At 30.5% G+C, this 26639-nt stretch overlaps 1 protein-coding gene across 2 annotated transcripts in view; it reads right to left on the bottom strand.

Annotated features, from left to right (window-relative positions):
• The window catches only part of Cad99C (cadherin-99C), a 287105-nt gene that overhangs the window by 2166 nt on the left and 258300 nt on the right, over window positions 1-26639 (bottom strand). For both annotated transcript variants that reach the window (XM_065515250.1, XM_065515249.1), the window contains 3 exons: window positions 1018-3927; window positions 414-956; window positions 228-343 (listed from right to left, as the gene is read on the bottom strand). In XM_065515250.1, the coding sequence (XP_065371322.1) occupies window positions 228-343; window positions 414-956; window positions 1018-3927 (3569 nt within the window). The remainder of the gene's footprint in view (window positions 1-227; window positions 344-413; window positions 957-1017; window positions 3928-26639) is intronic.

Genomic DNA, 26639 nt, shown 5'->3' with positions numbered 1-26639 from the left:
CAAAGCCGTAAGTCTGCTGTCAAAAACTTAACTCTTGCAACAACAAAATACATATTAGTCAATGTATTTTATTGTGGATTTGTTACATTATTTTTGCCAAAACAGAGTGACTCGTCTCTATATATAATTCTATATGTCATTGCATACTTTTCTTAATCGAATCAAACTATGGATATAGGCTCCTTTATTTGTTCCTGTTTATATATGTAAATTTTCGCAATACTTACTTTGACCAAGATATGCATATATAGATGATACCAATCGTACCCAAAATCAATATAATTATGGAAATCGCAATCAGTGTGTAAGGGAAAACTTCATCATTAATGGCTATTGGCAATATCTAGAAAAAACATCAAAAATATTTTATTTAATACATCCGGATTGATAAAAATTCCTTAATTTCCTCTTACCTTGCTAAGTACTTGCTGTTTCAATTCAATTGGTGGGTATATACCCTCTGCCGTGGCTCTGGCCACACCTGAGGCGGCAAAATTCAATTCTGCCCTGGCAGTAGGTTCCAACAGAGTTTCCTGAACAACTGTAGAATTACGTTGCAGTATTGCCTCGGTTTTGGGATCGATTAGATAGAACCAAACATCGGTAGCTGAGGGATTTTCCAAAATCGTACCATTTTCATTTAAAAATTTACGATTACTAAAACGTTCTATGCCGGTTATTAAACCGCCAGTTTTTTCGGAAAATAATTCCTCTAAGGCGGCATATTGATTGCGCAACTCGTTGGGTGTGGCATCGGAGAACACCAAAGAGAGACGATTTAGATCGGTTATCTGGTTGATGACAATGCGTGCACGTGTGCGATGTGAACCCATTTCCTGGCCATCGTTGTCGCGAGCCTCCACATAGAATATCATGGGGAAGTGAGCATTCTCACCGAATGATTTGGCGGTGCGTAAAATACCAGTTTCCTCGGTCATTGCAAAATAGGTGGTGGGCTGGAATAAAAAGGATACATTATAGACTTTTCAATGAAAAAATAAGCTTAACACTACTTACCAAATTATCATTGCTTATATTGTTGTCCTCCTCATCGAATATCTTGTAACGTATCATGCCAAATTTACCCGAATCTCTGTCTGTGGCCCTCACCTGCAATATGGGTGTATCTATATCCATCTCAGGTGTAACCACTGCATAGAAAGTGTCTTTGCGGCCCCTGGCCCTGTTGTAGATAAATTCGGGCGCATTATCATTTTCATCTTGTACTATAATCTTAACTGTGGTGGTGCTCTTTTGTGGATTAATGAAATATTTATGGGATATCAATTTCAAGTCCAAAGAATGCGCTGTCTTATTTTCAAAATCCAAATGTTTGATTAGTTTTATGCCACAACCATGATCCTCTTGGGTAACATTGAACAGACCCAGATCATTGCCTTTAATGATTTCACACTTGAAACCGGGATTTGATTTAACCGACTTTTTAGAATTGATCACCTGTATAAGTTTAATGGTGGCATTGATACCAGTAGTTTCCGGTACACCCGTAGTATAGCTGTCGTCACTAAAGGCCAAACCCAAACTTTCGGGGGACATGATAACACCATTATCTAAACGACCTTCCATCATATTGTCTTCATTAGGATCGGTTAGCAAATGTCGAACAAATACGGGCAAAGTGGCCACAGAGCTCAACTGAGGTTCACCCATATCATAGGCTCTGATGTCTACTTGATACTCAGTGTCTTCTTCCTTGCGCAATTCATCGCGTATACGTATGGCGCCAGTGTCGGGATCGACTTGGAAATATTTTAAGGCTTTGCCTCTACCCACCATTTCGTAACGCACCACATTACCTGGAGACGAGCCATCACCATCTATGGCTGGCATGGTGGCTATCATGGCACCTATAGGCTGATCATCATTAACTGTAACTGGTTCGGGTACCGACACAAATACTGGACGCACATCATTGCGATCTTCGACTTCTACCACAACTTTGATGGTATCCCCAGCACTGTTGCCATCATTTTCTATGGTCCCCACTATCAATTCGTGCACCTTTTGCTTTTCGTAGTCCAAACCCTTGGTTGTTCTTATTTCACCAGTTTGAGGATTGACCTTAAAGAGATCCGTAGCTCCTTTACGTATGACATAAGTTATTTCAGGCATGGTATCCGGATCAATTGCTTGCACCGTGGCCACTGTTACATCTGGCTCATTTTCAGCTATGCGTACATCTATGCGAGAATCAGTGAATTTGGGCACTTCATCGGGCAGATCTTTTACCATAACAGTAACACTGGCAGTACCTAAACGAGCATCTGGAGCACCATCTTTGGCCGTCACAACAAAACGATATTCGTTTTGCTTTTCATAATCCAAGGCTGTGGACGTACGAATTTCTCCCGAAGAGCCATTGATGGCAAAAGGTATATCGTTGGGTATGAAATAGGTAATTTCAGCATTTATGCCCTCATCAGCATCGGTGGCATGAACAATGCCTACAAAAGCTTTAGCCTTACCCTCTTCGACATGGAACACATAGGGCAAGGTAGATTCATCGAATTCGGGATTCTTATCATTAATGTCGGTGACTTTGACATTGACCGTAGCCGTGCTAGAAAGACCACCATTATCTTCGGCCTTAACAATCAGCTGATATCTGGTTAAACTTTCACGATCCAATTTACGTATCACAGCTATAACGCCAGATTCTTGGCCTACGGCAAATTGTCTCAAGTCATTGCCCGAAATAATGGAATATATAACAGGATCATTTTCGGGATCTTCAGCATGTACCACAGTAACGGTAGAATTGATTTCGGCTCCCTCACTAACCTGCACCTCATACACGGGCTTAACAAACTTAGGAGGTTTTGTATTAGGTCCCGGGGTTACTGTCACTTCCACAATAGCCTGAGATGAAAGACCACCTATATCCGAGGCCTGTACAGTTATACTGTACTGCTCTCCTGCCAAAAGACGGCCACGTGTTTCAATTTCTCCCGTCTGTTCATCGATATTAAACTTTTGCATGCCATTGTTGGAGACATGATAAATAGAGTAAGTTACTACAGCATTGGCACCTTCATCATTGTCGGTGGCTGTCACATTGGCCACTTTACGTATGCCATCGCCTGCCGTTATGGCTACAGGAGGAACCATAGCCACTTTGGGAGCATTATCGTTAACATCCTTTAATATTACTGTTAAACTTAAAGGAGCACTGGCTGCATTCGTCTTTGGTTCTCGGGCCACCACTTGGAATTTATATTTGCCCGGAGCCGGAGGATCACGATCCAAACCTTCTTCATTAACTACCAAAATACTATCGGCTGTAACCTCAAAGGAGGGTGTAGTCAATTCGTAAATATAATCTGGCTTGGGATCATCTTCGGTTAAATCAGCATCCGTGGTCTTGAAGGATATGGGTTTACCATTCTCATCTAATACCCTGGTGCCCAAAGGAGAATTTTCATCCACATAACCCAGCACCGAACTGGCCGATATAACCGGAGGATTGGCATCTACCGGCTTTACATTAATTGCCAATTTGGCTGTGGTAAACCTTTTAGCAGTGGATACTTCTTCTGCTTTTACTATAATATCATACTTTTTGGCTGTGGAGGTATCTACTGCTTTTATTTGTTTTAGTACTCCTGTTTGTTCATCGATTTCAAAATAATCCGCAAAATTTCCCGGCATACCACGGGCAAATGAGTATTTTATGGGTGAACTTATTGTATCCAAATCTACAGCTTGTATTCTTTCGGGTGTCACCGTGAGCACACCTTGTAGGGAGCCAGCTGGCACAGAGGCTGTATATTCTGGATTAATACAGGCTCCATCGAGTAAAACACAACCACGATATATAAACGAGGGATCTAAATCATCGGAATCGGCTATGTTGACCGTTAGAGTGGTGGTGGATGATAAACGCTCTGAAACATTGCGCGCACGATCCTGTAATGAGAGAGGAAGAGAGAATAAAATTAGTTTTGTGTTTTTTTTAAATACGTTTTTAAGATAAATATCGAAAAAAGTTTGAATTTTTTATCAGTCTATCACTGTTAGGTTAGGATTATGGCCACGTTTCAATGCCTCTGTGAATATTCTGCACTTTATATTGAGCCCTAACAACGAACATATCGTGAGACCAAGCTCCAGACGAAGTACCAAAAATATATCAGCCGTAAGTGCTTCAGTTCAAAATTAGTATAATCAGTTGTACAATAGTTAGGATTCTATCATAACCCCAGGTCTCCACGTAGCAATATTTATTGCTGGAATTGTCAAATTTGATTGCGTCAATGAGTGAAGACCGGAAATTGTCATATGTAGCAATCCATTGCGCAATGATTGCTTTACTGATTGCTTGAGCAATTATTGCTAAGCAATAATCTGTCAGTGCAGTTGTCATTAATGTAAAATTTCTTCTTTCTATGATTCAGTGCGATTAATTCAAATAATTTTCCACCTAAAGCAATTAGCAATCGCTGTGCTGTTGTTCTGCCGACGTTATCGCTTGTGTTTAGCAATAAAAATTGCTAAGTGGAGAGTTAGAGTAAAGATAATGAGTTAGATATTCCTCTAAAGGATCAAATTAACTTAAGAACTGAAGCCTATTGAACATTTTATAAAACTTCTTCGCTTCGCTTATGTGAACAAAATAATAGTTCAATAATATAATTATATTTTTAGTTGCAGTTATGTGTCATTTAATCACTTAATACGCCAACGTTTTAAAATTAATTTAAAACAGATTTCTTCTTTGATATTTCCTCAAAATAAAATCCATATTCATGATACAAATTATATTGAATTTTTGCTCTTAACAAACTTAAGACCAAAATTTCCAATTACATAACAATTACTTTCGTTTGAAAAATTTAAAGAAAATTTTATTTTCATTTCCATATCCATAAAAATCAATTGATACAAAAAACAAAACTATTGACGCAGATCTGCTGAGTGTATTTTCGACATGCAAGTGTTACAAATACAAAAATAGTTTCTTACTCCGTTTCTGTTTCTGGGTCGGTAACAGAGTCTGAGTTTTTTTTTGTCTTCATTTCACAGTTGTTTTATTTTATGTCTACTTTTTTTTTTTTTGATTTTATTTTTTTCAATTTAGTGTGAATAATTACAATTGACATCAAAATTGCAATAACGTGTTTCTAAAAACATACTTTCAATTTCCTAATACAGACCAAATGAAATTAAAGAAAAAAAGAAAAATTCAAACCAAATCAAGATCTACTATGTAGACATTATATAAAGAAACTGTGTTTTGAATACAAACTATGTACTATTGGTAACAACAAATCTTTGCTATTGGTATTTTTATTTATTTGGTTCATATAATTTAACATCCGTGAAGTACTTGACATGTCAAAGTTGATTGCATGGCTAGTTAGTGTTACTAAAAAAAATTTAAATTGAATTTTTTTCAAAAACATTTTTACAAAAAAAGTAAGAGTTTCTTTTTGCTAGATAAACTGTTTTACTCATGCGTTGCCAGTTGCTAAAGCTGGCCAAAAAAATTCAGTTTCATGTTTTCGAATTGTTATAAAAAAAATTGAAAACGCACGTTTTATTATATGAAATAGCCACGAATGTATTTTATGAATGAATTGTCTTTACAGCTATAAAACTAAGTAAATAGATCTTAAGTTTAAAGATTTTAATTGCTTGTACTTAAAGCAGTTGTAACAATGTTTAATTATTTTTTCTATTTGTCGTCTTTGTTTAAAAATCAGAAGAGACCAGACTTACATTTACAAATTTTTAATACACATACAGTCTTAAAATAAATTCATTTTTTTTTAAATTTTATTTAAAGTCGCATACAATTATTTTTAACTGTACGTTGTAAATTCATTAATTTGCTAGACCAACAAGTAGCAGCTGCCAACATTTACTGTTTGATCAAAATTAAAAAAAAAACTAAATTTGCGAAAAAATTCAACAAACACCTACGCTTCAACTTAAAAAAGAATTTTCAAATTCAAAAGCAATTTACTAAAAGTCACAAAAACATTCGCAGTGGCAAATCAACACCAGGGTATAAATTTAAAAAAAACTACTAGTAAAAATTAGTGCTACTAGGTATCAAAAAAAGTACTTTTTTTTGGTACAATTCATACCTGAAAACTACAAAACTAACAGAATTTTTAATGGAAAATAACATCACAACCAAACAAATAGATAAGGGTTCCAGGGGCCGAAAGAGATATTTTTTTTTGGTTCGGAAAATTCACCACTTGCAGCTCATTATACAAGACAATTTACAAATCAGTTAATTATTCACTTGAAGGTCATGGATTATACATCCAGTTCTGTAAATGGAAACCGAATAACGATTTGATTTTTAAACGAATTCTCATATTTTGGAGTTCTGTAAATCGAATCCACATGATTTACTTGTTTTACTTTTGAGTAAACAAACCTGTATCCAATGTACTCGTGTTACTTTCAAGTTAAATAAACCTATTTCAATATACATACAAAATAGTGTGATTTGAAGAACATCAATTTGTCAATTATTCGTTTTTGAAAATCGCTTATTATACCCTTCCCCATGAGTGGCAAGTTTGTCATTCTGTTTGTAATTTCTACATTTTTCATTTGCGACCCCACAAAGTATATATATTCTGGATCGTTATAGATAGCGAAGTCGATATAGCCATGTGCATCTGTCCGTTTATCTGTATGTATGTTGAAATCGACGAAAAACCGGGATAACCTCGATTTTTTGCCTATTTTTAATCTATATCTGGATTAATTAATTCTGTGTGTCTGTTGAAATCAATTTTCTGAAGACCCCAGATTTTCTGAAGACCCCGGTATCCAAATCTTCAATAATTCTGTCAGACATGCTTTCGAGAAGTTTCCTATTTAAAATCAGAAAAATCGGTCCACAAATGGCTGAGATATGAGGAAAAAACCAGAACAACCTCGATTTTTGACCTATTTTTTACCTATATCTGGATTACTAAGTCTTAATGACAATATGGACATCCAATGATAGATATTTCAAAGTCCATTGCAACGATGTATATAAGGCTATAATAAGTTGGACCTACAATGGGTCAATTTCGAGAAAAATTTTTTTTAACCCGAAATTTTTTTCACCAAAATTAATTTTTGTCATAACTTCTTTTTCAATAAAACGACCAAACAATTTTTTAAAAAAAAAATGAAAAAAAACTTTTTTAAAATAAATAAAAAAAAATTTTAAATTTTGTTTACCTAAAAATGTTTAAAAATTTTATTTTAAAGTATAATTTGGTGAAGCGTATATAAGATTCGGCACAGCCGAACATAGCTCTCTTACTTATTTTTTAAATCACTTTATAGATGTTAAAAAGATCCACAGTTACTTTTATTAAAGATTTTGCAAACAACAATTTTGGACATACCTTAAACAAATGTTTTAAAAAGTACCTTTGCAATATTTTTAGTACCAAAAAGTTTAGATTAATATTCTGAGGACAAGTTGCGTTAAAACCGAATGGCATGAATGCAGAACAATTTAAACATTTTTAAATGTGGACACAAAATTAAGGCCGATAGAGTATTTTTTATTCTTTCCTGATCTGTGTAACCACGGACAGACAATAAATCAAAAGGCAAATACAATTAGAGTTATAAGGCAAATCAAAAGACACAGATTTCATTCAAGAAGGTTTTAAAAATATTTCCACAACTCAACTGTAAATATTTATAATATTTTGTTGACATACTATGGATTTTGAACTAATTAAAGAAATATCTAATTGAACTGATGGATAAAAGTTTAAGTGATGTTAAATCGGCTCGGAAAGTGGTTTATTGATAGTTTAATAGTTGGTGTTATACTGTGATATATTTAATGGACTATCATTTACATCATCCGACATCTATCTGAGAGAAATTTAAGAAAATCAAATTGAAATAATCTTATTATCAAACTCATTGGATTCACCTTTTCTGAAGCAGTTGCACATATAATCTTATATAAAAATTTGGTTGCCACAACAAATCTATTGTTGTCTATATGTCAAATAATTTTTTTTTTTAAATTCTAATATTACATTTAATTAATATTATTTCATTGCACTTTAATCAATAGTAGTGTCTCTTATGATCTCTGACAACCCACTACTAATATCGTTAATTTAGTTAAAATTTTTTTGGTATCTTGTTTTTTTTTCCCAAATTTTCCATGATTTTGCCAATTAAGTCGTTACAAGTGTTTTGCATATTGTTTGTATGATTGCTGGTCATTTATTTACATTTGTTAACACTACAACTTGTTAATTTATTTAATGATTTTCTATTGGCATCATGATGCATTTTGAGACAAACCAAAAATTAAAAAAAAAACTCAAAACTAATTTTCAAAATTAAGCACAATGCCACAGCCAATTTTGAAAGAATTTAAATTGTTGGCAATTTATTTTGTTAACAAAAAATTGTTTAATTTATATTGAATGTAATATTAAAACCAGCATAAAGTGGAAATTGAATTAAGATTAATGTTGGGTAATTAAATTTTACTTATGCAAATGAAGAGGTTTGTATATATTTTGTAATATGGGAATTGGATTTGTATGTTTTATAAATGGAATTTAAAGAATTTTAATGAATTTAGCTAATTGTGGAAATTGATTTGAAGTCATCAACTAATTTAACTCAGTCAGCTCAGAATCATTTGGCAAAATGAGACTGAGATTGTTCAAGGACAACATCATAGTCCACGTCATAGTCAGATGCCTAATCGAGATGAAATAATTGAGGTTTTCAACTAGGCATCGAACCTTACCCTTTTCAAATTTGTTAAAACTTGATACACAGATTCATTATGGTCATACAAAATTAGAAGTTGATCAGATATTTTAAATTCGATTTGGTTTGTATTTTATAGAGGTTAAAATTTTATATATTTTAAGAATGGTATAAATGAACCAGATAGAACTTGAAATTGTAAAAAATAACACAAAAAAGTATATTTTAATCAACAATTTTGTTTTAATCGAATGACATTACCATTTGAAAATTCTTTCGGGTATACGGCCACAGTGGCTGTTCTATGTCCCGAATAGCACAAACCATTTTGGCCTCCAAGGCGTCATTTGCGTGAGCCCACAGGAGGTGTCAAATCGTTCGACCTTGGAGGCCAATTAACCGGTTCATTTCTCGAAATCAAGTTTTAGCCAAATTCTGATTTCAACAGATCGATGCTTGCAGTCATCGTATGGCATGTAGCGCCATCCTGATGAAACCACATCTCACCCTGGTCAATGAAATCCATATTTTAAAACAAAAAATCATTATCAGTAACGCAAGCTTCGGATTCATTTTTGATGATGCCACCGCACCAAACGGTGCATTTTTCTGGATGTAGTGGAGTCAAAACGGAGCCTAACGTTGAACACAATTTTGCGATAAAACAAAATAACTTTGGTTAATTTGGTAACATTGTTCAAGTGTCAATCTATTCATGATGATTTGATAGAGTAAACTGATCATAAATGTGAAAAAGTGAGTGCAGTATGGATATCTCAACTAAAATAAGTTCCAATTTCCAAAAAAAATTAATCAATCATAAGCCATAGTATGAATAAAACACATAAAAACCTCAGAGTGGGCGTGTCACTTCCCTTAAAAATTAAAAAAAAACTTCGCGGAATTTACTTTGATACCATTGTGCGCTTCTTGCTGAAAGTGGGCGGAATTGTAAAAATGGGAGTGGCACCATCCATTCGAATATCTGCTTCAACTTTATACAAATCAATTTCTTATGAAGTTTAACCAAAAATGGGACGAATCAGAACAGGGGGTAATGATCCCCCCATACAACGTAAATAGTTATTTTCGAATATCTGGAGAACTATAGTTGTGGTAGTCTTAAAATTTCGGCCGAATTGTATTTAGTTTGGCTGAAAATTGGCGGTATTGTATTAGTGGGCGTGGCACCTCCCATACAATGTAAATCTTTAATTTCGAATATCTGAAGAACTATAATCGTAAAAGAATTTAAACTTTGTACAAATTTATTCCTTATCACTATAAAGAGTTTGGCTGGAAATGGGTGGGATTGTATTGGTGGGCGTGGCATTTATTATACAAAGTAAATAGTTATTTTCCAATATCTCAGGAACTATAATTGTGAACGTCTTCAAACATTATATGAATCAATTTCGTTGCACTGCATGAAGTTTAACAAAAGAATGGGAGGGATCGGTATAGGGGGTGAGCCACCTCCCATACAAAGTAAACAGTTATTTTTAAATATCTTGAGAACAATAATTACGAAATTATTCAAACCTTTTCATTTTATATATATCTAGTTTATTATAAAAAGATTAATTACAACTCAAATTCACTGAAAGCTTAGGTCCACCTCTATTGTTTTCATATATGTATTTAGTTTAAAGGTTATATAACAATTAATTTATTTTTGCAACTGGCCACGGTTTACTTTTCAACACTCTTAAGAAAAAAGCCAGTTGATTTAATTATTTTTGAAAACTTTAAGCAAAAATCCATTAAAATGATCTTGTTTATGTTTTAATTTGTTATTTCGTTAATTTTACACCAGTGTTCTTTACTTATACCCCTTTCATTGCTATAGTTCTAAGTAATAATTCAAGAACTTTTCCCATAATTAATCATTATTGCATGTTGTGTTTCAAATGGTAATTTGCATATTTTTTGAAATTCTATATAATTTTCATATTAACAAAACAGCAAATACAAGTGAGTATTAAAACATCCGGCTTTAAGGAAACGCCTCACTAAAATACCAACAGTAAATGTAAAGTTAATAACTTTTTTTTTAAGAATTCTTAAAAGAACATATTGAGAAACCTGTTGAATCCAAATAATTACTGTTTCATTTTAAAGAAATTTTATGATTTAATTAAAAAAAACCATGAGAAATAAAACAACTTATTAACAATGACCAAAAACTAAATAAAATTAATTAATATTTAGTTGTTTTTTTAACTTATTAATGAAAAAAAAATAATTTTTCCAAATTTTTTTTATTATGAGAATAAAAATTGTATACATTTAATTTCAGTAATTATTTGCTAGTTTTCCGTAATGATCATTATTGGTTCCACCATTAGACAAGTGTGTTTGAGATCTACCAGACGACTTGATCGTTTATTGTGACAAATTATTGTGGGTTGTGTCTGGCTCTGGTTGTTTTTGGTCAACAAAAATAAACTTTAAAAGGTGGCTATAACTTTATACGGGGGCTGAGTTAGCTGGTTTTTTTTTCATAACGATTAATTAGTGTTTTAAAATGTACTAATTTTTAAAAAGATAAGGTTAAATTTTATAACATACTCCTCATGTAGTTATAAACATTAATGTTTACTTTGTATTGAACCAAAAAAAAAAAATGAAAATTTCTTAAATGGTGCCAATAATCTAAAGTTAAAAAGGAGAAAAAATCATTTAATATGGCCTCAAGAATATTAAAAAGTAAAACCATTTAAATTTTGTGTTTGAAGCCCTGCCTCCAAAAACAAAAATTTGCTGCAACTTTTAATAGCTTTAGTTTTTTTTTTAAAGATATTTGATACCATTTTTGTATTACAAAATTGATCTAGTTACAGGTTATTTCTTTTGTTTTATGAATGCAATATGAAAATCATAACCAGTACTTTTAAACGTACATATTATTGAGGTATTGAATTTTATTTCAGTTTTTTCTTTACTGTTTTTTTTTCTGTATTCCTACTATAAGTTAGAGTTTACGCGTCATTAGTTTACTTGTTCAACACTTTATAACTGCAAGGGTTTCAATGTTGCAAGATTTGCTGTAGCTAAAGCAAAAGTTTAAGAAAAATTGAACAGAAATAAAATCTAAAATCAATTGGTTTGTGGCTGTGGTTTCTCCAATAAAAATTGACTGCAAATCTATCTGTCTATGTGAGTGTAAGCAAAACTATATTGGCAATAATTGAGCTAAAATATTTTGAAACAAATCTGTATCATAATACTACGTCGGCAGTGATGATTGACGTTGGAAAAACTACTTAAGAAGCTAGGAAAACATTATGTTATTATGGCACAAATAGAAATCATTAATATATTTTGGGTAATATTGACGTTTATTGCCAGGAAATTATGTCAAAAGTCCACCCATTACAGTTATGAAGTTTTAAAATGTTGTTTACAAGTTAGAATAGTTAAACAATTTATGAATAATTTGAATAAAATTTAAATTAGATAACAATAAATTATTGAGTTTCTAAAGAAAATTATAATGATAGATAAAATTTTTATAGAAAGTGGAAAATATTGATCAGAACATCGAATTAATTAATCAGCTTAATTCACTAAAATCTTAATTCGGAAATAAAGATGTCAGCCATTCATTCCATAAATCCATTTCCAACATCTTTCTTTCTAGGATTTATGCAAAGGCTTTTATTTAAATAGAATTGAATCATGGTTGAATTAATTTATAAAAAAATTCATTCAGCCTTTGAATTTTTTGTTAATTCAAATCCAATACAAATTGAATTAAAATATTTTTTCTTTTATAAAATTAATTGAAAAAAATTTACTTAATCCAGAAAAATTGTAACGGATTTGAATTAAAGAAAATTTTAATGATTCAATAAGGAATTAGTTCTATATGGAATGCATTCTCAAACGAATGAATTCAATACATTTCAAGTACAAATTAAGCCTATGAATTAAGTGATAAAACTTAATTTTAATTCGAAAATGGAATTAAACTTTGGTATCGATAAATAAAATTTACAAATTTTCTATCGCGATTTTATTCACGATTTAAATTTTGTTAAATATCCAGAAAATTTATTTTGACTTTAATTTTAAATATTCGCATCTTATGAAGCCGATGTCGGATTCGATTTATTTAAGATGCATTTGTACTCTTTAGACTACATAATTTTATTTTTTATTATATTTATTTTCAGATGCACTTTTGAAAGTATTCTCCAAATAAAATTTTAAATTTTTTTCAACTAATCTTAAAAAGTGTTAAATTGACTTAGCAACTAAATTATTTATTGTTTGTGACTGGAAGATCTAATTTTTAATAACTTTTATTTAATTTTTCTGTAGAAAATCAAAGTTATCGATAAATTTTTTGTAGAAAATTAAAGTTATCGATAACTTTTCTATAAAAAATCAAAGTTATCGATAAGTTTTCTATAGAAAATCAAATTTATCGATAACTTTTCTATGAAAAATCAAAGTTATCGATTACTCTGCTATGAAAAATTTAAGTTATCGATAACTCTTCTATAATAAATCAAAGTTATCGATAAATTTTCTATGAAAAGCCCAGTTATCGATGACTTTTCTGTAGATAATCAATGTTATCGATAACTTTTCTATGAAAAATTAAAGTTATCGATTACGTTTCTGTAGAAAATCAAAGTTATCGATTACTTTTCTATAGATATTATTGTTATCGATAACTTTTCTATAGAAAATCAAAGTTATCGATAAGTTATCGATAACTATATAAGTTATCGATAACTATAAAAAATCAAACTTAGCGATAATTTTTCTGTAAAAAATTAAAGTTATCGCTAACTTTTCTAAGAAAATTAAAGTTATCGATAACTTTTCTATGGAAAATCAAATTATCGATAACTTTTCTATAGAAAATAAAAGTTATCGATAACTTTTCTATAGAAAATAAAAGTTTTCGATAACTTTTCTATAGAAAATAAAAGTTATTGATAGCTTTTCTATAGAAAATTAAAGTTATCAATAACTTTTCCATAGAAAATCAAAGTTATCGATAACTTTTTAATAGAAAATAAAATTTTTCAATAGAAAATAAAAGTTATCGATAACTTTTCAATATAAAATCATATTACCTATAACCTTTCTAATGAAAATTAATGTTATCAATATCTTTTCAACTTAAAAATTAAGTTTTCTATACAAAATTATTGTTATAATTTTTTTTAAAAATATTATAATTTTCTGAGATAAATTCAGATTATCGACAACTTTTCTAACATAAGAAGTTATGGAAAAATTAAAAAGAAACTCCAATTTAAATATGTGTCCTCAAGTTTTTTTTTTCTTCTCAAATTAATTACTTTTACAACACAACTGTCCCTATACAATAAATTATAAAGAACAAGTATCATGAAAAAAACTAATCAATAATAGCTCATCCATTAAACCTTCGAAAAAGTATTAATTTTCACAAAATCAAAGAATGATAAAAAAAACACAAAAGCACTACAAAAAAAGATGCAAAATAAACATTGAAAACCTATTTAACAATTTAAAAGCAATAACATGCAACATAACATGTATGTAGCCGACCGACCGACCAACCGATCGAATGTATGCTGATGATGACTACACAACACAGGTCATGGCCTGATACAGCCTCCTCCTGGGTATTATGAAATGTTAAACAATTTTGCTCAAGTATTTAGCCTCAACTGAAAAGTAAAACCAAAAATACCCCCTCCTTAAAAAAAAAAAAACAAAAAACTTAAATAATAAACCTAAAGACAGATTCACGTGCTACCAGGCAACAATACTTATGCTCAAACCTACAACAACAAGGATGACGACAACTTTAAAAAATTAAACAACATTTATAGTTTGCAACAGGTACTACTCTATTTTTTTTTTATTCATTTTGCATTATTTTTCAATGTTTTCGGTTTTTTGTTGTTGTTCGTTGGTTTGCAACAATTTTCAATAAACATGAGCAGCAACAAGTAAATATTCATGTTGTGCTGTGAATAATGTAAAACGGATATACTACTACGTGGAAAATGAATTTACCAAGGAATCGATTGCTACCACCACCACTAGCACCAGGACCACTACTACTAACAACGGCAATAAAAAGTTTTGGCATAAAAAAAAACTGTTTTCCTATACAAGATATGATAAAAGACCTTTACTAATGTGCCAATATAAGGAGTTATTTGTTGCTGCTTTTGTATGTTTTCATTTTTATTTTTTGAAGACAGGAGCTGGTGCAGTTGTAGAGAAAGAAATTCGAACAACTCTGTGCATTTGCAACTAGATCATTTATACGTTATACCACATACTTACTACATAAGTACGACTGCAACAAAGTTTAAAGTTTAATTCCTGGGATTAGTGTAAAAATTATAGAAAAAAGCGAAAGACTTTGCATGTACCATAACATTTATAAAATCATTTATCAGTTTCGACTTTGTTGTATTTATTTCTTTATACTTGTACGTGGTAGATGATTTTAGTTTAATATTTTTGTGTTTGGTTTTCATTAGGTCTTCGAAAGGATGTACTTTTTGGGGGTAGATATTATAAATAGGTTTAAAGGTTGATAGCGTTTAAGGAAATAAGAGCAGAAACTTAAAATTAATGATAAATGTTGCTTGGAAAGTTGATGATTAAATTTCTACATTATTATTTTTAAATAAGCGCTAAATTTTCTGGAGAATATTTAGGTTATCGATAACTTTTGTGTATGAAATCAAAGTAATCATTATGTTTTTTTATAGAAATTATAAGTTATCGATAAATTCTCTAACGAAAATTTAAGCTTTCGATAAATTTTCGATAGCAAGTTTATGTAGTTGACAATTTTCTATAGAAAACTTAAATTATCGATAACTTTTCTGAAGAAAATTAAGGTTATCGATATTTCTATTGTATATTAAATATATTGATAATCTTTCTATTGAATATTAAAGTTATCGAAAACTTCCATAAACAATATAAGTTATCTACAAAAATTTTATTGAAAACTTAAGTTATCGATAACTTTTCTATAGAAAATTAAAGTTATCGATAACTTTTCTATAGAAAATTAAAGTTATCGATAACTTTTCTATAAAAATTGTTTGTCTATATATTATAGACATATTTTTGTCTATAAATTATTTGGTGTATGACTTAAAAATGAGAATTTTATTTTAAATATTTTGTTTTTATTTTGTAATATTTGTACAATATACATTTATTTAAAGTATAGGCCATAGTTTTTCTCATATTTCTGGCAACATATGGAATCCGAGACAAAAGAACTGCTAAAATTTTGAGGACAAGAACGAATAAAGCCAATTTCGGATACTCTGTTCCGAAGTTAAGCGTAACCCATCGAAACAACTGCATGGATGGAAACAACTAACAGTCTATGAAAAGGGAGAGCCAAATTTCCCTACCACTTCCTTCTAAATACTTTTTAACAGGTATTGCAACATGTGGCCGAGCTTTGTCATAGTGGAATATTACTGTTTCATGTCTAGACGCATATTCTAGGCGTTTTCGATCAATGTTCACTTCAAACGAATCAGTTGCGTCCGGTAGAAAAAAGTTCCCTGTTATGGTCCGGTCAGATTTCAGCAGCTCATAATAGATAGGATCCTTTTGCTCCCATCAATTACAGAGCATTACATTAGCGCCATAGATATTTGGCTTTGGTGTCGATTCGGCTTGTTGTCCGGGCTTCACATGCGATCTCTTACACTTTGGGTTATCGTAATGGATTAATTTTTCATTGCAAGTGATTCAGGGAAAATTGATTTTCTTTTATAGAGTTAAAGCATGATTTTGAACATGCAAAATCGTCTTTCAAGGTCTCTCGGTTTCAATTTGTATGGCATCCAATTTCCCTGTTTTTGGATGAATCCTGCTGCTCGAAACGTTTTGAAATTGCTGCTGGGGTAGTTTGCAATGATTTTGCAAGCTCTTGTTGAGTTTGACAACAATTTTCATAGAGTAATGCCTCAAATTCTTGGTCTTCAAACCTTTTTGGCTGGCCTGGCGATCTTTGCCTTCCGTGTCAAAATCACAACTGAACTGAACAAACCATCTCTGGTAGGTTGAAACCGATGGAACACATTCACTGTTAGCTGTAGTGAATTGATCGTGAAAAACTAAAAGTATTCCCGCACCCTATGGCCTCGACCAAAATAGAATTTTCACATGAGAAGCCCTTAATTTTTTTGTTCACTTTTGTATCGCTGTGTTATTGATAAGTTTTTCTTGACAAATTAAAATTAGAGTTAATCAATTGAAACTAAAAGCTACTGTTATAAATCAATAAATTTGCTTTGGAAAATTAAAAAAAAAATCGAGCAAAATAATAAAAATAAATAAATTAACCTAAATATCTTGAACTAAAAGAGATAACTTACATATGTGTGCATGTTTATTGTATTTATATTTCAAATTTCAGCACTTTCGCTGATTTTTGGATTTTTGTCGATTTTTTTTTAAAAATGTCTCAATGTGGCGTGTAATTTTGCTAATTAAGCGTAAAGATCTTAATTTACAACTTTGGTATCTTTATTGACCCCTCTGAAATGTTTGAGCAAACATTTTTGTAGAATATTTTAATCCTTAAATGTCCTTTTAAAAAGGAGTTTTTTTGATTTTCTCGAAAAAGGGTCAAAATTTAACCCTAGAGAGGAGCTAGAGGGTTAAGATCTTCCACAAAAATGATCCCCATAAAATTCCACGATATAACTCTGACAATAAAAATTCTCTCAGACATTAACTTACCACATTTTTTTCATTTAGTATAATGCCCTCTTCGGTCAAAAAACTAAAAATCTGATCCACGTAAAAAAAACTCAGACCAGCTGGACTATAAGTTTATTCTACAAAAATGATTTACTCAACATGCCCTTTCAGAATTATAGGGTAGCTATTCTGATCCATTCAAAAAGTCTTAATTTGTTTGACAGTGTAAATAAAGATATGGAAAATTTTCATAGAAAAAATTAATGACATCGTTAAATTTTCTCATAAATATGGTTTTCATTTTTCATTAAAAACAAACTCTAATTAATAAAATGTTAAAAAAGTAAAACAAATCACTAGTATTTGCATTAATTTTATGCAAAATATCGATTTATTTAGATTAACTACTTTTGCCCACATTTCCCTCAAAAACAACAACAAAAAACAAAAGACTTGAGACACCTACTTGTTAATGAAAAATTTATCTTTCTCTATTTTTTTGTTGTAGTCTGATAAACTCTTAATTATAAATAAAGTGTTACAAATTCGTTGCAACAGAAGGCAAAAAAACCAATGGTTTTAATTTCTTTTAAATTTTTTAGTATTTTTTTGATTTCAAATTTTGTTACTTTATTAATAAAAACTCAACAAACAGGAGACAAACTTTGTAACAGCAGCAACAGTAACTTTAACAGAAAAATGCATCCGTTGTTGTTACAATTTTTGTTTATTTTTTTTGTTGCTGGCTTTCTATAGTTTATAAAACATACATTTATACATAACATATTGTAGTTGTTGTTTAAGTAAAGAGTTGGGGGAAAAAAATCACAACATGTTGCTACTTTTTTTGCCTTAAGCTGTAGATGTTTATTTCTAAGAAATTATATATTTTTGTTGTTTGCAAGCGCTGCTGTTGTTTTTGTCCAACCAAAAAGTTGTAAACTAAAAATCACGCTTACTAAATTCAACATGCCACAAGGAGATGAAGAAGGAGGATTACAGCGAGTGATATATGAAAAAAAGTAACGAAATGAAACTGAAATACATTTGGAAGCTTTTTTATTATTTATTTCTTAAGGGCCACACACATTGTTGTGCCGGGTTTTTGTTAACAAACTTTGATTTTTATTTATACATATTTTGTTTAATGTTTCTGTTTGGGTTTGTTACAATTGTGTTTTTTTAGTTTAGATTTTTCTTTGATCTTGATTGTAATTAATAATAGAAATATTATCTTTTGAACAATTTATAATTTTAATGGCTTTTTATGCTTTTTCATTATCCGATAATCATAAATCTTTCAATATTTCTAAAGTATGCACAGAGATATTTTGTTTGTGGTTTAGGCTTAAAGGTAATAAGTATGTGGTAGCAGCTAGAAATTATGAAATCAATAAAGTTTGCCACATATTTTGAATTGTGTAAATGTATGTTAAAATTCCTACTTGAGGCTGTAATAAAAATTAACATTTGTAAATTGAATTTAAATGATTTTAGAAATAATGTTAATAAAAAGATTTAAACAAGGCCAATTTATAAAACTGTTTTCGGGTTAAAAGTGTTTTTAAATTGTTGCAAAACGTTACCTATGCTCTTTAATTTAACACAAATTAAAACCATCTCTTCTGAGATGACCTGTTTGATTAATACAGTAAAAACCAAATAAAAAACCAGTGCAAAAACCTATAGAAAATACTTAAATAAATAAAAAAATCTTAAACGTGATGAGCAATTTTGGTATAAAACTTCCTATAATTTCTTTGCATCCATGTCAGGCTACAACAAACTAAACTAAACTGAAAACTAATGCACACAAAAAAACATTATACCGCATAACAACCGACAATTATCTGAAAACACGACAATTTATAACTAAAAAAACAACAACAACAAACCAAATATACACAATCAATTAAATCTTAAATTTATAAGTTTTCTAAGAAATCCCCCAACTACACTCTTTGTCTTACATTGGTAAAGAAATATTTAAAAGAAATCATATATAATATATTTTTTATGCATAATTAAAATATATTTCTTTCGATATAAATGTTTTTTTTGTTTGTTTGCTCAGTTTGGTCAGATAATAAAAATAAAAGGACAAACCAACAAATATTTAAAAATTTTCCTATTGTATGTACGAGAGTGTGTTGCATTTCCATGTTTAATCGTCTTTAATATGATCATAACCAAATGGGGGGCCGCTTAAGATCTTTAAACAGAAATAAGAATATCGAATACCACAAAAACTTCTTCCTTCTTCTCCTTTAACAAATGTTAAGCTAGATGTTAAAAAATTCCTGATGTCCACCTCGTTGCTTGTCAATATAATACTACTCGTATGTATAAAAAAATAATGAAAAAAAGTGCAATTTTAGAGAAGCTTTTGTTGTGGAATTGTAACAACAACAGGGAAAACATTTACCAAAGGTAGAAAAAAAAATTTGGTAACAAAAAAACAAACCTGAAGATACAGTGTTGAAAAACATGATTGTAATTTTTTTTTTGTTTTTTGTTATTGTGGCAGCATTAAATTAACACCATTTCCACAATAATTGCTAATAAACTTGTAGTAGAAAATTAAAAATTGCAATGAATTTTCTAAAGAACAAAAAGTCATATGAGGGAAGTTTTGCTTTACTTCTTTAATTTGATAAAAAGTGTCGCTGAAGTACACCGATCGAGTGATGGTTTGTTCCGTTCAGAAATGGTGATTTTGACACGGAAGACAAAGATCGCTCAGACCAGCAAAAAAAGTTTGAAGACCAAGAATTGTAAGCATTAATCCATGAAGATTGTTGCAAACTCAACAAGAGCTTGCAAAATCATTGGGAGCTACTCAAGCAGTAATTTCAAAACGTTTGCAAGCAGCAGCATTCATTCAAAAGCAGGGAAATTGGGTACCAAACGAATTGAAGCTGATAGACCTTGAAAGACGATTTTGTATGTCCGGAAGTTTTTAAATCACTGTGAAGAAGCACAGAAACTTTTTTTTTTAGAAATAATTCGGTATCTTGGGAACTCTTGGAGATATTGTTACGAAATTTCACATGGTTTGAGCTGAGGTGTTTTCGAGTTGATTTACGTTCATTCAGCTTCCTAGCGCTAATGGGAGCCAGTACGTAGCCCATCAAAGTTGGTCACATCGGGTCTCAAATATTTAAAAAAAATCACCAAAAATCCATTTATGATCCGAATGAGTTTTAAATACAAATAGTCCTTGAGAAGATCTACAAAAAATACCCTTACAAGTCTAGTTTATCTCTATTAGTTGAAGAGATATTCAGGATTTATTATACCCTTCACCTTCGTGAGAAGGGTATATATAAGTTTGTCATTCCGTTTGTTATTTCTACATTTTTCATTTCCGACCCTATTTAAAATATATATATTCTGGATCCTTATAGATAGCGGAGTCGATTAAGCCATGTCCGTCTGTCTGTCTGTTGAAATCAATTTTCTGAAGACCCCATATATCTTCGGGATCCAAATCTTCAATAATTCTGTCAGACATGCCTTCGAGAAGTTTGCTATTTAAAATCAGAAAATAAAAAAAAAATCCATAAATAACGGAGATATGCGCAAAAAATCGGGACAACCTCGATTTTTTACTTATTTTTGATCTATATCTGGATTACTAAGTCATTAATATAGACAATATGGATATCTAATGATAGATATTTCAAAGTCCATTACAAAGATGTAGATAAGGCTATAAGGTTGGACCTACAATGGGTCAAAACCGGGAAAAATATTTTTTAAACCGACTTTTTTTTTCATCAAAAAATTTTTTATAAAAAAAATTTGAAAAAAACTTTTTTTATAAAAAAATTTGAAAAAAAAAAACTTTTTTTAAAAAAATTTAAAAACAATTAAAAAAAAAAAAATTTTGAAAAAAAAAAAAAAAAAAATTAAATTTTGTTTACCTAAAAATATTTAAAAAAATTTATTTTAAAGTATAATTTGGTGAAGGGTACAGCCGAATATAGCTCTCTTACTTGTTTTTTTTATAATTTTGTTCAATCTTTTTATGGTTTTTCAGATATGACAGGCCTACGGAGGTTCAAAATTTATTTTTAAAATACCAGCTATATTGGCGATAAAAAAAACTTGATAACAATTATATCTTCCCTATAAAAAGTTATATGCATCCAAAGTTGGAACTTGTAAAAAGGGCCATATTTTTTACGTTTCTTTCCCAAAAAGCCCATATATTTTTTCTTTTGTGAAAAAAATTTTCTTCGGGACTATATAGGATTTTAATATGATCCTGAAAGACAATCTAATGCGAAAGCTTGTAAAGAAAAATTTGGCTCACTCTAGCGGACATATCACCCCCAAGATCTATCCAAATTTGTCAAATTTTAAAAAAAAATGTTCGGTTTGAGTAAAAAATTCTAAAAAGGCAAAGCACCGATCCACGAAAATGCTCCATATTTGTATAACCCAATATGTTTCTTAAATACTTACAAAGTGTTTTTACTATCACACGGTAAATAACGTCACAGTGGGCACTGTTCTAAAAAAACTCTGTTTTTGGAACACATTTTCCCCGTTTTAGGAATTTCGGTATTTGAAAATAAAAAATGTCAAATTCGAATGCCATTGATTTAATAACATTTCAGTCTATATTGTTTTCAAATTTGGTTATGATATCTTTAACTTTTAAAATTTTACATTAATTAAAATTTTATATTTTATTCGTGGAAAATCATCATATTATATTTCTTTAATTTTTAAGTTAAATGAAGTCCCAAAATTTTATAAAATTATTTAATTTTACTAAAATATCAATCCTCAAGTCCTAATGTTTTCAACAATATCAAATACTTGTATAAAAGGTCTTTATTTACTCCTCAGAAGTTCCACAAACCTTGCCCCTGTTGACAAATTTGTACGTTTTTTCAAACCATGTAAAATTTCGTAACAATAGTTCCCAAGATACCGAATTATTTCCAAAAATTATTGCTTGAACGCTATAAAAGATAATCATTTTCGTAATGAAAATGGATCAATTACGATAATCCGAAGCGTAAGACATCGTATGTGAATACCGGTCAACCAGATACGAATGCCAAATATCCATGACGCTAAGGTAATACTCTGTAATTGGTGGGACCAAAAGGGAAACTCTACCGAAAATATCCAGAATATGCTGCCGGATATGAACCGTAGTATTTCATCATGACAACACTGGGACACCTGTTGCAATATCTGTTAAAAAATATTTTGAATGAAGTGGTTGCTTATGGTCCAGACCTTGCTCAGTACGAATACTATTTGTTTCGATCTGTGAAACGCTTCACTTTGGAACAAAGTATCCGATATTGGCTTGATTAGTTCTTGGCCTCAAAATATGGGCAGATCTTTTGGCTCCGAATCCATATGTTGCCAGAAAGATGGAAAACGTTCATAGCTAACAATGGCAATTTGTATTGTACAAATGTTTCAAATTAAAAGATAAAAATTTAAAAAAAAAAATTCCGCATTTTTAAGTCATACACCCAATAATTAAAATTTAAGATAAATGTGAAGTTAATATGGGTAAATGGTGTAGCTGTTTTTCACTGTGGCACATACTAAATCCATAGTTGGCACATACTAAATCGTGCAATTACCAATATTTCTTTCTGTTATTTTTGTTGCTATTTGCAGTTGTCTTCTATCAAACTTCTAATGCTACCTACACAAAAAACCAGAAAAAGAGACTAACCAAACCAACCAGTCAAAAACAGAAAAATAAACAGAAAATATCCTAAGGAATGTTATTTGATTGTAAGGTACCACCAGTTTCTATATACCAGCTCGGGCTTTGGCGTCTTTGGAGCTTTCTTAACACAACCTAGAGTCAAGTAAAACAACATGTGCTCCAGTTTTTGTATTTGTGGATAATTTCTTGTTCCAGCTCCCAAAAGGCCGCTTTTCGTACCTTGCAACAAACAAACATTCGTATATGAGTGTAAACTATGTTCCAGTCATGTTTATTTTACATTTTCTGTTGTTGGTTGGTTGCAAGCGGTAACTGGACCGCTTTTAAAAGGTGTACATGTTGTTGTTTTTTTTTTCTTCTACTGAGCACTGCCATGGCGTTTGTATCATAGTTGCGTTCCTTTTGTTGAATTTAATTACCAAAACGAAACAGAGCAAAAAAATTGCAAAGCCAAATCATATATGTATGTGGTCCCGGTTTTTTATTTTTTTCATTTGTTGTATCAAAAATTGTTAGTAAAAATACCTTTTAAAAATAGCAAAAAAAAAAAACAATGTGTGTGGGTTCACAAAACCGTTTTTTTTTCTTCTTTTGTCTGCTTGAGTCTTATACACAATTATATATTTGTAGATTAAAATGTGATCTATGTTTGGAGGTTTGTCTTTTGTTTTTAGTAGTTGGCATTTTTCATTTAGGTCTCTGTTGTTTTTTTTTTCTTTTCTGTTTGTTAAAAAATTGCTTAGATAGACAAATATTTTGAGCACAACAGGTGGGTCCTTATTTGTGAAAATTATGACCGGTTAAAATAAACATTGTTCGTTAGGTGTTTAAATTGAAGTTTGTGGCGAATAACAAACAATACACGAACATTCAATAATCGAAGGTTATTAGAGTTGAAAAGCCTTACAATTATTTGTTTGAAAGTGTGAGGCGAGAGTTGGGCTTTCAGCATAAATGTTTTGATAGTTTGACCATTAAATTGAAACAAATTCAATGCATAAGAATCAATTTGACTTTCAATTAAATAGGGGAATAAAACTAAAGAAACCATTACATTTGTGTATTTGTAGACATAAATAAATGAAATAAATCCATAGTTTGAAGTTTTTGTAATTTATAGAATTTCAAATGAATTTCGTGAAACTTAAGTACAAATCTAGAGTTTTTCATTTGCAATTGAAAAAATGTCAATGTCATTTGTTGGAATCTTATTTTACCAGATAATGTTTAAGATATGTTAAAATTAGGGTGGAGAACTTAAATAAATTTAATAAAGTTTAAGGATATTTTAATGTTGTATATTTTTAAGCAATTTCAAATATTTACAGCCTAACTTTAAAAGAAATTTTAAAGTTAATTTTTTGTTAAAGTCGACTTTATTTTAAAATAGAACTTTTGTTGTTTTTCGTACCATAATATATATTTTAAAAAAGCCCAACTCATACATTAAATGAGTTGGGAATAGTTTTGAAATAAATGAAAATATTTTTAAATGAATGTAAATAAAAAAAGAAATTAAAAAATAAACAAAATGTACATAAAAGTTCAAAACAAAAAGTTTATTTTAAAATAATAATTTTTATTATTTTATTATAAAGTTGACTATTATATATAATAGTCAACTTTATGTAATTAAAATCGACTTTAATTCTTTTGTGATTAGGCTGTTAATATACAATTTAGATAAATTTGGTATATTACAATAAAACAATTCCTAATATTACAAGAAATTCAGTAAAACACTCTAATAAAGAATTTGGAATTTCCGCGTTGCACATTTTATAAAGTTTAGATTTAAAATCAGGAGCTTTTAAGCAGCTCAATTCAAATTAAACTCATTGTGATACCCATGAACTGCAGGCCACTCCATCGACACTCTTTATTTCCAAAGTGAACAAGTGTTTACGATATTGTTTTTGAATTAAAATATCACGGTTTCTAACGGCTGGTTTCAAGTTGCATCATGTTTCTCAACATTTCTAATTCTGGCGACTTCTAGTTGTGGACAATGTTGTTTACCGGCCGACTAAAAGCAGTTAACATAACTGTGGATATTACTAACATAGCTGTGGAACATACAACATTGAATAAAAGGCGCTACGAACAATGTCCCTAAACCGCAAATGAATTAAGGCCCCAAAATTTTATATTATTATTTAATGTTTTGGGGATTTATTTCATTTCTAAAATTGGGGATTTTATTCATAATGAAATTACTCTGGCCCAATTTGGGTACTTTGTTCGTAGCGCCTGAATAAAAGCTCTGAGTTGATCATTATAGAAATAGAACTTTCATGAAGCTACTGGAAGGAAGATGACGCTGTGTATATGGTAGATGCTGTTAGAAGTAACATAAACTGTATGATCAGTATGTACTTGTGTATAATAAAGTGTGTTTTTATTGTGTGTAATATAAATATGTACAATAAAAGAAACTGACTATTGTTACAATTTTAAACTACTAACTTATCCGGTTTATTTAAAGAAAATGAACCACCGTTTTTAAAAGGTAAAAACGTAACAATATATTCCAAATACGAAAGAAGGGGGACGCCATATATACGCTTCTTTATATGGTGAACGCTTCCTTTTATTGTCAACATTAATATGTATGTTCCCATAGCAGTCTATCATATTTCTCCAGTGGGAAGTATTCTTCCAATGTCGGCTTCACAACTGTTTCAAATATTTCATTTTTACCCTTCGGCCCAATACCCCAAATAATATTTAATAGGCCTAATTAATCTAATCTGAATATTTATATTGCAGGATATCCTTCTGTCTGATTGCAGGATCTTCAATCTGATTCTATTCAGTTTCGGGGGATTAATAATAAATCAATCTTATAGTAGCGGTTCAGTCTTCAGAAGTTTCACACTTAGTCCATGAGTTAGTTGATTCCATACAACTAGATAAAGTACATATAAAGTTACAAGCTATGCGACAGTTTTGATCCTTCAGGTTTCCAATAGAGGAGATAATACTCCTCCCGGTGAAGTATCTCGATTCGCCAGTTTTAAAACACTGAACCATCGCACATTGCACATTGACAGCTCCTTCAATACCCAGGAAAACAACAGGTCATCCCTTTACCTTAAGATCGGGAGGTAAAGTCATTCCCAAATGAATTAATAAACCTTTCAAATGTTTTCAATAGAAAGGATGCAAGACTAATTGGTCTATAATTCAGAAGTTGGTAGATAGATTTAGGTCTATATAAAACATAGTTATGTCCAATTTCATCACGATAGTTCAAGTCATTTTCTGAGGGGGATCTTGTATGGGGACTAGGAACAAATATTGCCCTACTTTACAGTATAATTTCAAAGTACTTAGAACTAATTTGTGCAAAATTTTATCAATATTGCCGCTTAGTAAATATATTTATGGCTGCTCACACACAAATTCGGAAAGACATTTGCATGGAGGCCTTGTGAAATCAGGGACCAACATTGCCCATTTTCAATATTAAACAAACATTATCAAAAATATT

This window comes from Calliphora vicina, chromosome 1, assembly GCF_958450345.1.
Source record: "Calliphora vicina chromosome 1, idCalVici1.1, whole genome shotgun sequence".
Classification (NCBI taxonomy): Eukaryota; Metazoa; Arthropoda; class Insecta; order Diptera; family Calliphoridae; genus Calliphora; species Calliphora vicina.
The sequence above is the reverse complement of the archived record's forward strand: the minus strand, read 5'-3'. Positions and strand labels throughout refer to the sequence as shown.